At 47.6% G+C, this 14,495-nt stretch overlaps 2 protein-coding genes across 2 annotated transcripts; both read left to right on the forward strand.

Annotated features, from left to right (window-relative positions):
- The first annotated feature begins 17 nt into the window (after window positions 1–17).
- On the forward strand, window positions 18–4,361 carry mep1a.1 (meprin A, alpha (PABA peptide hydrolase), tandem duplicate 1). Its single transcript, XM_084030430.1, has 14 exons — window positions 18–500; window positions 593–617; window positions 692–736; window positions 807–847; window positions 1,072–1,147; window positions 1,229–1,346; window positions 1,444–1,619; window positions 2,193–2,414; window positions 2,488–2,634; window positions 2,732–2,947; window positions 3,182–3,646; window positions 3,892–4,065; window positions 4,144–4,208; window positions 4,254–4,361. The coding sequence occupies exons 1-13, from the start codon at window positions 447–449 to the stop codon at window positions 4,191–4,193; spliced, it is 1,809 nt and encodes a 602-aa protein (XP_083886556.1). The 5' UTR covers window positions 18–446; the 3' UTR covers window positions 4,194–4,208; window positions 4,254–4,361.
- Window positions 4,362–5,675: 1,314 nt separating this feature from the next.
- mep1a.2 (meprin A, alpha (PABA peptide hydrolase), tandem duplicate 2) lies at window positions 5,676–12,006 on the forward strand. The gene is made up of 14 exons (XM_084030610.1): window positions 5,676–5,796; window positions 5,869–5,896; window positions 5,976–6,029; window positions 6,101–6,138; window positions 6,205–6,280; window positions 6,772–6,889; window positions 6,987–7,162; window positions 8,115–8,336; window positions 8,705–8,851; window positions 9,072–9,287; window positions 9,515–9,961; window positions 10,467–10,640; window positions 10,762–10,966; window positions 11,732–12,006. The coding sequence occupies exons 1-14, from the start codon at window positions 5,713–5,715 to the stop codon at window positions 11,793–11,795; spliced, it is 2,049 nt and encodes a 682-aa protein (XP_083886736.1). The 5' UTR covers window positions 5,676–5,712; the 3' UTR covers window positions 11,796–12,006.
- The last annotated feature ends 2,489 nt before the right edge of the window (window positions 12,007–14,495 follow it).

Below are 14,495 nucleotides of genomic sequence, written 5' to 3' on the forward strand. Positions count from 1 at the left end.
TAAGATTTAAGGGAAGTTAAGTTGTTAATATTTCACCTAAGGTTAGCATTATTTTTTCTGCAACGCTGCAAACTAAATTGAATATAAACTGTATTTTATTTCGTCTCTCTAGCATTAGCTACATGAGCAGTCTGAAATACAACATCCAGGTCATCAAAATAAATCTAGTTGACTGTGTCCAGAAAACACATTTCATTTTAAATATCACGGGAAGACGTTTATCGGAGAAATCCGATGCTGAGCCAGATAACAAGGGTAGTAAAAACCAAAAAGCATGCCATCAGCACACGGTTGATAAATAATCTCACCAATCAGTAACATCGGTGAGCCAAAGTCCCTTGGCGGCTCTTTATAAGGGCGTGAAGGTCAACGAGGGTCGAAGGTCGCGTCTCGGCGATGTGCACGTTTGAAAGCAAGCAGCAGCATTTACTCCACACAGCGCGACGATGGAGCGACTCCTGCTAGCGTTCACTCTGACGGCCCTCGTCGCTTCGCACACCGTGAGTATTATTGATCATTGATCAGTGATTATTGATAATTGATTAGGTGATGACATGGCCGTTGGCTGGCTGACAACCTGGTTTTCTTTCAGATCCCCGTTTCCCCCAAAGTTCACGGTGAGTCGAAACGTTGCCGCCGTTAAAAAGAAATGAGAGTTGTTGAAAAGCGTCTGAGTGTGTTTGTGTTGCAGAGGTTTACGAGAACGGCGAGGACGAGAATGCCATGCTGAACCCGGGTGAGTCACATCCTGTATTTACTGATGTAACGTGTGAAGTTGGTTCTAATGTGTCGTTCCTCTGCTGCAGGATCAGACGCCAACCTGGTCGAAGGGGACATTTTCATTCCAGTCAGTAGTGTTTTCATGGGATTTATCTTCATATTTATGAGAATAATGATTAATCGTTGCATGAGTGTTTTATTGGCGGCTGTGTTCTGATGTTGCTCACATGTCCTCTTGCTCTTGAGTAATTTTTGGCGCTGGGTCTATTTCAGATAAGACGTTTTATTGTGTGTTTTTATAAGCTGAGCTTAGTTTCATGGTCACAATTAAACACCTCTCTGCTGCTGCAGGAAGGAAGAAATGCTTTGATTGACAAACGATACAGATGGAAGTTTCCCATCCCTTACATCCTGGGGGATGATTTGGGTGAGTTTCTTTTCATTATTAAATAACAGTCAACGACTCATGGAACCGTCGGGATGAAACAAACATTCTGTTTCCTTTCAGATCTGAACGCCAAAGGCTGCGTCCACCAGGCCTTTGAAATGTATCGTCTGAAGTCTTGCATCGACTTCAAGCCTTATGAGGGCGAGGAGACGTACATCAAGTTTGTGAAGAGAGGAGGGTACGGCTGCCTTCATGAATCTGCTGCAGTACAGATGCCATCGATGGAATCGTGGATTTTAAGCCGACTTCTCTTTGTGGTTGCTTCTGATTCGCAGGTGTTTCTCCAGCGTCGGAGACCAGCAGACCGGCCAGATTCTGTCTCTGGGCTCCGGCTGCGATCATAAGGCGGTGATTGAACACGAGCTGTTGCACGCGCTGGGCTTTTACCACGAGCAGTCGCGTACGGACAGGGACGACTATGTGGACATCTGGCTGGATCAGGTAACACCAGGTACGTCTAGGAACCTCACAGCCCATCAGGTGCTCTTTCTCGTTTGTGTTCTGTTCTGTGTTCATATGTACCGGCCCTGTGTACCGGCCCTGTGTACCGGCCCTCTGTACCGGCCCTCTGTACCGGCCCTCTGTACCGGCCCTCTGTACCGGCCCTATGTACCGCCCTTACGTACCGGCCTTACGTACCGGCCCTCTGTACCGGCCTTACGTACCAGCCTTACGTGCCGGCCCTCTGTACCGGCCCTCTGTACCGGCCTTACGTACCGGCCCTCTGTACCGGCCTTACGTACCAGCCTTACGTGCCGGCCCTCTGTGCCGGCCCTCTGTACCGGCCCTCTGTACCGGCCTTACGTACCGGCCCTCTGTACTGGCCTTACGTACCGGCCCTCTGTACCGGCCTTACGTACCGGCCCTCTGTACCGGCCTTACGTGCCGGCCCTCTGTGCCGGCCCTATGTACCGGCAGGCGCCACGGCCAGACATAAGATTCAGCTGAGTTCGGGACTAAGGTCTAGAGGTCTAGATGAGGGTATTTTGTAGGGATGACTAAATGGACCTGAAAATTCCCACAGGTTTGGAACACAACTTCAACAAATACAACGATGACTTCATCACCGACCAGAACACGGCGTACGACTACGAGTCCGTCATGCATTACAGGCCCTTCTCGTTCAACAAGAACGCGTCCGCCCCCACCATCACCACCAAAATCCCAGAGTTCTACAACGTCATCGGCCAGTACTTGGACTTCAGCCGGCTGGACACCGCCAGGCTCAACCGCATGTACAACTGCTGTACGTATGTGTTGCTGAGTAGATCTGCTACGTTGATGTGTTGGACGTGGTCCTGACCCCCTTCAATCCCCAGCTGGTCCTCTCACCCTGCTGGACCAGTGTGCCTTCGAGTCAGCCAGCATTTGCGGGATGATCCAGGCCTCCTCTGATGATACCGACTGGGTCCACACCAAGAGCAGCGTGGGGGCCGAGGACCACACCCTCCTGGGAAACTGTAGAGGTCAGAGTTTAATGCCATCTCTTTTAAAAAATGGATTATCGTTTAGTTCAGACAGCATGAACTTTACAAGCTGTAAGAGCTCGACTCTGCTCTCCAGATGCCGGGTACTTCATGTACCTGAGCACCATGACAGGGAGGCCCACGGAGTCGGCGCTGCTGGAGTCCCGAACCCTCTACCCCAAGAGGAAGCTCCAGTGTCTGCAGTTCTTCTACAAGATGACCGGGAACCACAAGGACCGGCTGGTGATCTGGGTCAAGATGGACGACAGCACCGGCACCATTCGTAGGATGAAGAAGATACAAACCTTCTACGGTAGTTATGACACGTTCATACACACCTCACAGTGACTCACTAAGTACACAGCTTTGCTTCCAAGCAAATGTTCAGTAGGTTACGTTAAACGGTTAATATCATTTACACACATTATTTATAATTAATTGTTCACAAAATGTCACAGGTAACAGGTGCGGATGTAATTATTTCTCTACCTAACAAACAACACGATTGCCCACATAGTAAGATGTGTCTTCTTCTCCTGCGACTCAGCCGATTCCGACCACACCTGGAAGATCGCCCACGTCCCGATGGAGGCCGGGGTGAAGTTCCGCTACGCGTTCCAGGCGGTGCGCGGCGATCCCACCTCGTCGGCCGGCGGCATCTTCGTGGACGACGTCAGCCTGACGGAGACCCGCTGCCCCAACGCCGTGTGGAGGATCCAGAACTTCTCCAAGATCATGGAGACGGCCGACGCCAACACGTTCATCGACAGCCCGCGTTTCTACGCCCCCGAGGGCTACGCTTACGGCGTCCGCGTCTGGCCGCTGTCAACTTACTCTGACTACACGGGGAACTACGTCGGGCTGTACTTCCACCTGGCCAGCGGGGAGAACGACGCCGTGATGCAGTGGCCGGTGGGCAACAGGCAGGCCACCTTGGTGGTGATGGACCAGGACCCGGACATCAAGCTGAGGATGTCTTCGGCTCGCAGCCTCACCACAGACGGGAAGCAGAGTACGTGATGTTCATCATCCTCCCAACATTATTCATAGAAGCCTTCAAACAAGTTTCAGGAATCAGGCTCCTTAGATCGAATAGTCCACGATACGGGGTCACCTCTACTACAAAGACATGTTTTTTGGTTGGTAGGATTGGTTATGTAGGCAATTTCAAAACTTTGCCTTCATAAATCCCTCATTCCAAACACATTGTTCATCAGAACAAAGTGACTAGCCTGACTGTCTCCCTGTGTCCTCCAGCATCAGATGGACAGCTGGTCTGGGACCAGCCCTCCAAGGTGGGCACCTACGACCACTCCTGTGACTGCTACCGAGGTACGTCCTGGGGCTGGAGCAACTTCATCAAGCACTTCGACCTGCGGCGCCGCAATTACCTCAAGAACGACGACCTCATCATCTTCACCGACTTCGAGGGTAGGCGATCGTCCGCTCCACTGCTGTTTCATGCTGCCGGGATGCAGGAACGCCGACTCATGCTTTCTCTGTCCGCAGATCTGACGTCACTGATCAAGACAGAAGTTCCCGTCGGACCGAAGGAGTGAGGTCACACAGGACAGGTGAGGCCTCGCTGTGTTTGAACGATGATGAGATGAAATGATCAGATATGAAGCTGAGAGGAGAAGGACGACCTGTGAAGATGAAGAGGACCAGGACGCAGATGTTAATTGAAATAAATACTTGTAAAGCTGTATTTGGTATATAATCTAGAAGTAAATATATTATATATATATATATATATATACACTCCGCTTTGGAAGAACAGTGTTCTTTATGCTTAAAGCTTCACATTGATGAGCGATTGTTTAATTCGTTTTTTCATGGATTATAAAAGATGTAATAAGTTAATACAACACAATAACATGTCAATAAAGAGTCATAGTATAGTTTGTCATTAACATGTCTCTTTTATAGTGTTTTTACTTGAATATTGAACTGAACCACGTGACATTATGAAGGTTTCATGATATATCTGACCGACGGGTTCAAAGGCTCCAGGATGAAGGTTCTTATGTATGAAGTTTAGCGTCGGAGAGGATGAGGACAACGACACTCCTCCCTCCTCAAATCAGCTGAAGTATTCCAATAAAGTTTTAATAACACGCTGTACTAAACTTATTTTAAAAGCTGATGTGACAACACAAATCAACAGTCATAGAAGATGTACGTATGAGCCTAAACTGTTCAAAATCAGTTGAAAAATGTCTAGTATATCCATCAATTCAGACAGTGAACAACACGTGAATCTTAAATCCTGACGGGGTTTTGCTTTAAGGAGTCTGAGGATGAATCCTTTGTTGAAAAGGAAGCCCAAGAAGCCAGCAGAAAAAGTCTTCACTGCCCTCTTGTGGTGAAAACGTGACATCATCCAGCTCCACCAGACTGACTAGAGGCCTTCTATGAACCTCAGCATGAATAGTGTATGTGAGAAGTCTGGCTCCTGGTGGGCTGTCTAGAGTGGGAGGGGCCTGGACCCACCTGACCCCGTCTATCCAGAGTGGGAGGGGCCTGAACCCACCTGATCCCATCTAGAAACACATAGTCCGTCTGTATTGTTTACATGTAGCCTTTTAATTTAATCCTAAAAATGACATCAAGTGGATGCACTTAGCTTCAAAATTGACCAAATTTAGGGGGAAAATTCCTGTATTTTACGCATGGCAACATAATGTCAGTTTTCTTCCGACATCGTCAAGCCCGAGCAACCACACAGATCGGACAGCTAGCAGACCATGAGGATTTTCTCCACCTTTTAAATGTGCGTGCGATAAGATCGTTGAAGAACCAAAGCGTCAGATAACACAAAACTTGAATGACGTGGTTTTGACCCAAAAAAGGCAACGACTCCTTGTTGTTCTGCAGTTCCAGGTTGCTCTCTGAGAGGTCAGAGGTCAAACCCCTTAACAACACGTTTGTCTGTTTTATTAGATCTGTACAGGGTCAGCAGTTTATTGTGCCAGAACACTTAACGGACACGTGTGAAACGTTACTCATTAAACGCCTGCGATCCCGATCAAAGTTCCCTCCCGCTGCTGTCTTTATGAACGCCGGCGTCGGAGCTTCATGCTTGTGTGTTGTGGTTATAACGAGATGGGAGACGGTCTGAGGAAAGTCGCTGCGCTGATCGGAGTCTTTGTGGTGTTGAAGGTATGCTGAGACACAGAAATAATAAAAGAAAAAGATAGACTTGTGTAAGTTTAACGATGGTCTCTTGTGCAGCAGGTGCGAGCTGCTCCAACACTTAACGGTTGGTTGAACTCATCCTCATCGCATTCAAACAAAGCAAACAAAGTCTTTTTTCCACTAACGACTGTTTTGTGTTCCAGGCGACGATGCGGACGCTGGAGAACTGAGGGACGACATACCCGAGATCAACAGAGGTAAACTTCACTCCTCTCCACACATGTGATCACACGTTGCCTGACATTCATACGTACTTCAACCTTTCTAGGCTTGAAGCACCTGTTTGAGGGCGACATCGCCGGGAACGTAAGTATCTGAGCAGAGACGAAGTTCTTCTCTCTCTGCGCCTTCCAACGTGTTTCTCTCTCGCAGCCCGACAGGAACGCCATCCTCGATGAAACCAGGAGATGGAGGTTTCCCATCCCCTACATCTTAACTGACTCTTTAGGTAAGCTGTCCTACGATTTACCTAACATTAGTTGGATACTGTGGACAGGTCCATTTCTGTCGCTGGTTCAGGTGAAGGAAGAAGAAGAAGGTCCTTTCTGACTAGAGGGGGTTCTTGGCCAGAATGATATACAAAGTTACGGGAAGGTGTGGTGAGTGGATTTGCATTGACATCTGTTTCCCGAGGTAAGAGCCTGGCAAGCCTGGTTTTTCTTTACGGTGCAACAAAAGGGTTCACCCACGGAGCTTTGGTTGATCAGTGAGATAGCTAAAGTGTGACGTTTCTTGGAGGTCGTCCAGGTGAGAACCAAAAGAAGTAAAATGTTTCCTCTAATCACCGAGCTAACAAAAGGTAGACGCAATTAAATGAGGTATCAGCAGGAAACTTCATCAGTGGACAAGAAAAAAGGGGTATAAGATGAAATTACAACTGTTGGGTTATTCATTTTCTTCTACAATGCACATACTGATCGTGAGTTCCCATTATTCTAGAGCTGAACGCCAAAGGTGTGATCCTGCAGGCGTTTGAGGAATACCGTTTGAGATCCTGCGTGGACTTCAAGCCCTATGAGGGCGAGAGCAGCTACGTCTCCTTCACCAAGCTGTCTGGGTGAGCTGCTCCACCCCCCGATCCCCGGCTGTTACGCAACCTCACAAAGCCGCGTTCGGGCATCACTTTGAGTCTTTGACCTTTGCCCTCCGTTCAGATGCTGGTCGTTTGTCGGAGATGACAGGAAAGGCCAGAATGTGTCGATTGGACGAGGGTGTGACACGAAGGCCGTCGTGCAGCACGAGCTCCTCCACGCGCTGGGCTTCTACCACGAGCAGTCTCGCTCCGACCGAGACGGCTACGTCAAGATCTGGTGGGACCAGATTGAAGAAGGTGGGTCACAACGATTCCCCAAACCCGCTAAGACAGGAACATGAGTAGAATAATAACGAGGGCTGGAGCACTACACAGCGAGAGGGTCCCGGGTTCGATTCCCAGGCTGGGTTCCTTCTGTGTGGAGTTTGCATGTTCTCCCTGTGTGAGTGTGGGTTCTCTCCGGGTTCCTCCCACGGTCCAAAGACCTGTCTGTCTCTACATGTCTCCCTGTGATAGACTGGTTACCTGTCTGTCTCTACATGTCTCCCTGTGATAGAATGGTTACCTGTCTGTCTCTACATGTCTCCCTGTGATAGACTGGTTACCTGTCTGTCTCTACATGTCAGCCCTGTGATAGACTGGTTACCTGTCTGTCTCTACATGTCTCCCTGTGATACACTGGTTACCTGTCTGTCTCTACATGTCTCCCTGTGATAGACTGGTTACCCGTCTGTCTCTACATGTCTCCCTGTGATAGACTGGTTACCTGTCTGTCTCTACATGTCTCCCTGTGATACACTGGTTACCTGTCTGTCTCTACATGTCTCCCTGTGATAGACTGGTTACCTGTCTGTCTCTACATGTCTCCCTGTGATAGACTGGTTACCTGTCTGTCTCTACATGTCTCCCTGTGATAGACTGGTTACCTGTCTGTCTCTACATGTCAGCCCTGTGATAGACTGGTTACCTGTCTGTCTCTACATGTCTCCCTGTGATAGACTGGTTACCTGTCTGTCTCTACATGTCTCCCTGTGATAGACTGGTTACCTGTCTGTCTCTACATGTCTCCCTGTGATAGACTGGTTACCTGTCTGTCTCTACATGTCTCCCTGTGATAGACTGGTTACCTGTCTGTCTCTACATGTCTCCCTGTGATACACTGGTTACCTGTCTGTCTCTACATGTCTCCCTGTGAGTCAACGTGTTGTCAAGTGACCATCACCTTGACAACGTTACTTCCTCCTCACAGGGATGGAGCACAACTTCAACAAGTATGACGACGACTTCATCACCGACCTGAACACGCCGTACGACTACGAGTCCATCATGCACTACCGGCCGCTGTCCTTCAACAAGAACGCCAGCGTCCCCACCATCACCACCTCCATCCCGTACTTCAACGAGGTCATCGGCCAGCGGCTGGACTTCAGCGCCGTCGACATCACCAGGGTCAACCGCATGTACGACTGTGGTGAGTGACGACTGGTTCCCATCCTGCAGGGAACGTGGTCCAGAATCATGAAGGAGATTACTGCTGTGTTGTCGCACTAGACTGGTGATTCATTCATTATCACGAAGGGGCGGATCAAACTGAGATGTACAGAAAAATATACAGTTCATCGTAATTAACAAAACAATAATATCAACGTTTCGTCTGCATTTGCTATCGTACGATCCTACCCCATGTACTGCCATCAAAACAGGAAGTGGGCTAGTCGCCCGCCTCGCGTTTTAGAGGCGACACCTCGGTCTGATTGGCCAATGACTCTTCGTCAGAGCGTGATCTCCTCTCCTTGGAGCTTTGAGCTCCGTTGACTGATGCTAACCGTCCCGTTGCAGCCGTCACACACACTCTCCTGGACCAGTGCTCCTTCGAGCTGATCAACATCTGTGGAATGATCCAGAACGAGGGCGACAACGCAGACTGGGTCCAGACGCTGAGCAGTCCGGCTGATACAGACCACACCGTGGCGGGACGCTGCAGAGGTACCAAGCTCATGTTCTGGGTCTAAGGTCAACAAAGCATCTCGGCTTTTATCCTCGGGGTTGGCACTGTTGAGTTTGTGTTGTACTGCTCAAACCTTCATTCTCACGGTGGCCATCGGGCTTCAATTAATATTTCTGCGTAAGACATCTCATGTGTCCAGAGGCCTCCTTGCTTCGACTCACATAACAAATGTCTACCAACGGCTGCTTCCCTTTCTAGACTCCGGCTACTTCATGAAGTTTGACACGTCTTCTGGCGCGGCAGGAAACAGCGCCTCGCTGGAGTCGCGTATCCTCTACCCGAAGAGAGGCGAGCAGTGTCTGCAGTTCTTCTACAAGATGACGGGCGTCGCCGGGGACAAGCTGGTCGTATGGACAAGGACGGACGATGGGACCGGGACCGTGGCGAGCCTCCGGAAGATCCACACCATCACAGGCCTGCTATGATACACAGCACAGTGCATTCCCACATGTTGTCACTTTCAAACCTTTCATGAAAACACTCTTGCTTTTTGATCGCCAAATCTGGTACAGAGACACAGCTATGCTTTAGTCTGAACCAGGCACGATGCAAACACACACCCTTTGGGATTCAGGCTTTAATACTTCTTTATAGCATGTAAGATTCATTTGTTGGGAATCATCTTGTGTTTTGTCTCCAAGGTAACGGAGATGCCGCCTGGAAAATAGCCCACGTGACTCTCAAGGTGACAAAGAAGTGCCGCTATATCTTCCAAGGCATCAGAGGATCATCTTTCTCCTCGGGCGCCATCTTAATCGATGACATCACACTCACCGAGACAGTTTGCCCAAATGCCGCCTGGCAAATCCACAACTTCACCGACGTCCTGGCCTCCACTCCGGCCGGCAGTCCGGTCCGAAGCCGGTGCTTCTACAACTCGGAGGGCTACTCCTTCGGCGTCAGCGTTTACCCAAATGGCAGAGAGGCCGCCTATCCGGACTACGTCGGTATGACCTTGCACCTCTGCAGCGGTGAAAACGACGCGGTGATGCAGTGGCCGGCCGAGAACAGGCAGGCGACCATCGTTGCCTTGGACCAGGACCCCGATGTGAAGCTAAGAATGTCTTCAACGAGAAGCTTCACCACAGGTAAGCCCCTGACGGATGGGTGGGTCAGCGGCAAACACCGCTTCGCCCGTTGTTAGCATCGTAATAAATCTGCAAATTTGCTGCTTTTTATATTGCCCCCTCTCTCGGCTTCATTTTTTCCCCTACAGTAGCCCTGATACGCCGTCGTAAATAAGTGTATTTTCCCAAATTAATAAATAAATACAAAGGACTTTGTGGCCATTTGTGTCAAAATAAATGTATTTTATTCTCGTCATTTTCCCTTCAGAGCAATGCATGATGGTCTATAATCATCTGTTGTACGCTACTTTGAGTCACAATATAGAGTATAATATTCTCTATAATACATTAACAGCAGTTAAACAGTGAAACTCACTATAAAGTGAGCAGTGAGTGATTTCAGCCAATGACGAGAGGCGAAGGAAGGCTGACTCCGTAGAGCCCTTCACAGGGATCTTTACCTCCCGCCCAGACGTCCAACCATGTAATGATAACACTGATAGTGTTGGTGTCCCCCCCCCTTCAGACTCTGATCCCCGCTGGAACAAACCATCAGCTGCTCCCAGAGCATCCTGGGACGCCTCCTGCCGATGCTACCGCGGTCAAGACTTCGGCTGGAGCACGTTTATCTCCCACAAGCTCCTGCACAGGAGGAGCTTCCTCAAGAACGATGACCTCATCATTACGGCCGACTTCACCGGTGAGACCGGAAACATGGGCTCTCCCAGCAGAGCAAACCGCCCCTCTCTTTTCCAAATGAATGAGCCGTCGCCATATATTTGACAGTTTCATTCACTTGTCTTTTTTGTTTTTTTTGTCAGATTTGACCCACCTGATCAAGACCGAGGTGCCGGTGAAACCGGCCGCACTGGACGATGACATCACGGACGAGAAGCCAATGGGCGAGGTGGAAGCGAGACTGGAGGTTTCGAAGCACCGTGGAGCGCGAGCTGCCGACCCCTGTCATCCCGACCTGTGTTTAAACGGAGGCGTGTGCATGGAGCATGGAGGCAAGGCCTTCTGCAGGTCTGTGTTTGCAGGGCTAGACCTACAGAACCCCATCCCCAAAAACCCGGTCTGACAAACCGGCGTGTACGACCGGATAGTTTCACAAGGAGCTTGCATACAGGCTCATTTTAAACCAATCACAAGCTCACGATAGCTGCTGGTGTCCCAATGTGATTGGACCATAAACGGAAACTAGAACGCCTCTAACGCCAACAGTTATTCGACCAATTATGTTAATAATCATTACTTAAATATTAAGCTGTTATTTGACTAATATGAGCAGATTTGATTTTAACTCACCCGCTAGCAATTGACCCGAATCACATTAATCAGGGTTGGTACGGGTGCTGGAAATCCTTGAAAACACTTGAATGTTAGTGTGGTGTATTCAAGGTTTGAAAAGTGCTTGGATGTAGAATAAAGGTCTTGAAATGTGTGTTGTATGTGATGACATCTATGATAGAACAGAGGAAAGAAGATCTCCATATTTGAGGGACTGAAAACAGCATTTTGTGACATTTCTTTATGAAAAATGACTTTTGATGATGAACAGATGATGAAAATAGTTGGTGATTATATTTCTGTGGATCTGTTAGTGGAATTAGTTTTCCTTTCATTTGTGGTCCTTCTGTAAAAAGCTGTCTCCAAACATCATGTTGGTTGTTTAGAGGACAATAACATCTCATTTAATGTGATGAACAAGTCACATAATAAGTAGACTGAATTACTGACCATTGGATTGATACAAAGATGGAGTTTACAGTTCTTTCTGCTTGTTCTCAGGTGTGCATCGAGCCAGACCGCCTCCTACGCCGGTAGGAGGTGTGAGCACATGGTGTTAGACTGAGGCATTCTGGGAGTTCTGGTCGGTGGTGCGGCGGGGACTGTAGTTCTGACACTGGCCATCTTCACCGACGTCAGGAGAGCTCAGTGAAACACATGTCAGAGGAGAGCTGTAACCTCTGCATTCATTCAGTGGTGAAGTTACAGCAAAATGCTTGAGAGGGAAGCATTGGCATCAGTTCACGCCTCGATCTGCTGTGTGCTCATAAATCAAAATCAAATCAATCTTAAGTTTGCTTTATTTTTGTGATGAAATAATCATGTGTTTCTACTGAATGAATAATAAACAATAATATAGTTTGGATTCTCAATCATGCAAAAAATAAAGTACCATATTTTCCTTCCTCTTTATTTCAATACATATTTTTAGATACATACACACTAGTTAAATGGCGTAAAGTTACAGATGTTGCTCGATATTCTACAGTCAGCTCAACGTGGTCACACAGAAGGCATAATGTCCAATTGAGTGGTTGAGTCTCTCTCTCTCTCTATACAGTATATATATATATATATATATATATATATATATATATATATATATATATATATATATATATATATATATATATGTTTATATATATATATAAATAAATAAAATAAAAGAATTTACAAACAATTTACTGAGGGCAGAACAATAGTATTTCTATGATGAGACTTTCATCTTAAAGTGTAATTGACCAATCATGTCTCGACTTTTTAATGGGCGGGGCTTATTATCGCAAAATTGTGTAAACTCTACGTTAGCAGAATATGGTCGCCAATAAGCTCGCTAGTAGGTTTAAGACGGAAGGTGAGTAACTGTGTCGTAACTGAATATAACCGCGGGAAAACTAGCGCTAGCATGTTGGATTACGAAGCTAGTAATTATGTCGTAACTGAATATAACCGTCACTTAACTAGCTAGCTAGCATTTTGGTTTACGAAGCTAGTAATTATGTAGTAATTGACTTTAACCGTCACTTAACTAGCTAGATAACATGTTGGTTTACGAAGCTAGTAATTATGTAGTAATTGACTTTAACCGTCACTTAACTAGCTAGATAACATGTTGGTTTACGAAGCTAGTAATTATTTAGTAATTGAATATAACCGTCACTTAACTAGCTAGCTAACATGTTGGTTTACGAAGCTAGTAATTATGTAGTAATTGAATATAACCGTCACTTAACTAGCTAGCTAACATGTTGGTTTACGAAGCTAGTAATTATTTAGTAATTGAATATAACCGTCACTTAACTAGCTAGCTAACATGTTGGTTTACGAAGCTAGTAATTATGTAGTAATTGAATATACCCGCGGAGAAACTAGCGCTAGCATGTTGGTTTAGGAAGGAAGGATTACATTCTTATTTTCGGTGCTGTTTTTTTCGCAGATTAATAAACTTTAACGGAAAATATGAATTAATCAGAGACGTGAGGCCTACGTCAGAGATGAATTCAGTGCGGAAAAAAAAGTTGTTTAGGCATCATTTTACAGAGGTAGCCTGGATGACGGAGTCCAGGGTGTACTCCTGGAGCGGAGGAGCGGTTCCAGGGTCTACTCCTGGAGCGGGTCTACTCCTGGAGCGGGTCCGGGATTTACTCCTGGAGCGGAGGAGCGGGTCCAGGGTGTACTCCTGGAGCGGAGGAGCGGTTCCAGGGTCTACTCCTGGAGCGGGTCTACTCCTGGAGCGGGTCCGGGATTTACTCCTGGAGCGGAGGAGCGGGTCCAGGGTCTGGAGCAGAGGAGCGGGTCCAGGGGTCTACTCCTGGAGCGGAGGAGCGGGTCCAGGGTCTACTCCTGGAGTGGAGGAGCGGGTCCAGGGTCCACTCCTGGAGCGGAAGAGCGGGTCCAGGCTCGACTTCTGGAGCAGGAGGTCATAGCGGGGAAAAGACGAGGAGGAACCGGGACGGAACTACGTGGTGTTCTGCTCCGAAACGGTAAGCCATTTAAAATCTTAACAGGCCGCCGTGCCAACTGGTGCTCACGTCCGCTGCACCTTGGTGACACAGATGCATGTTAAACAAACAAACAAACTTGCAGCTTGGGGGCCCCCTAGTGGCTGCAGGGGTCCTATGCACCCACATAGTCAGCTCTGCTCTGTTCTGTCACATGCTAAAAGTTTATTTGGGGAAGCGGTTAAAAATAATAACAACATGAATTGTGTTGTATAAAAATGAAAGTTAAAATGCTTAAGGTGGACTTTCTAACAGCTCGTAGACATGATGAGGTGATAAAAAAAAAGAGACCATAATGGCCGTTTTCCGCAATAAACTGTAAAACATATGCCTCTGTGTGGATGTTTGAAGAGGCCGCTGTGCCCGTCTAGTTTATTATCTGTTAACAGCATTGCTGGTTTGTGGTGGTGTTTTCCACATCCATGGTTTTCTTCTGTCAGTTACATTTTTGTCTAAAGAAATGAAGGAAGCTGCATTTTATCTTGTTGCCAAGTCAGAAAGTAGTAGTAGATACTGGGTTTAGGCATTCTGTGAGTACAGATAGTAATATTTAGTCACTGTTGTACTTAAGGTATGCTTGCTGAACAGCTACTACTTTATTCCAAGGAGGACCCAACACCCAAATTCTCCCATGTGACCCCCCTCCTCCGTGACCTCCACTGGCTCCCTGTTGCAGCACGCATCCAATTCAAGACGATGACACTGGCCTTCAGGGCCATCAATGGAACGGCACCCATCTACCTTCAAACACTGGTCAAACCTCA

This window comes from Eutrigla gurnardus, assembly GCF_963514095.1.
Source record: "Eutrigla gurnardus genome assembly, chromosome: 16".
Classification (NCBI taxonomy): Eukaryota; Metazoa; Chordata; class Actinopteri; order Perciformes; family Triglidae; genus Eutrigla; species Eutrigla gurnardus.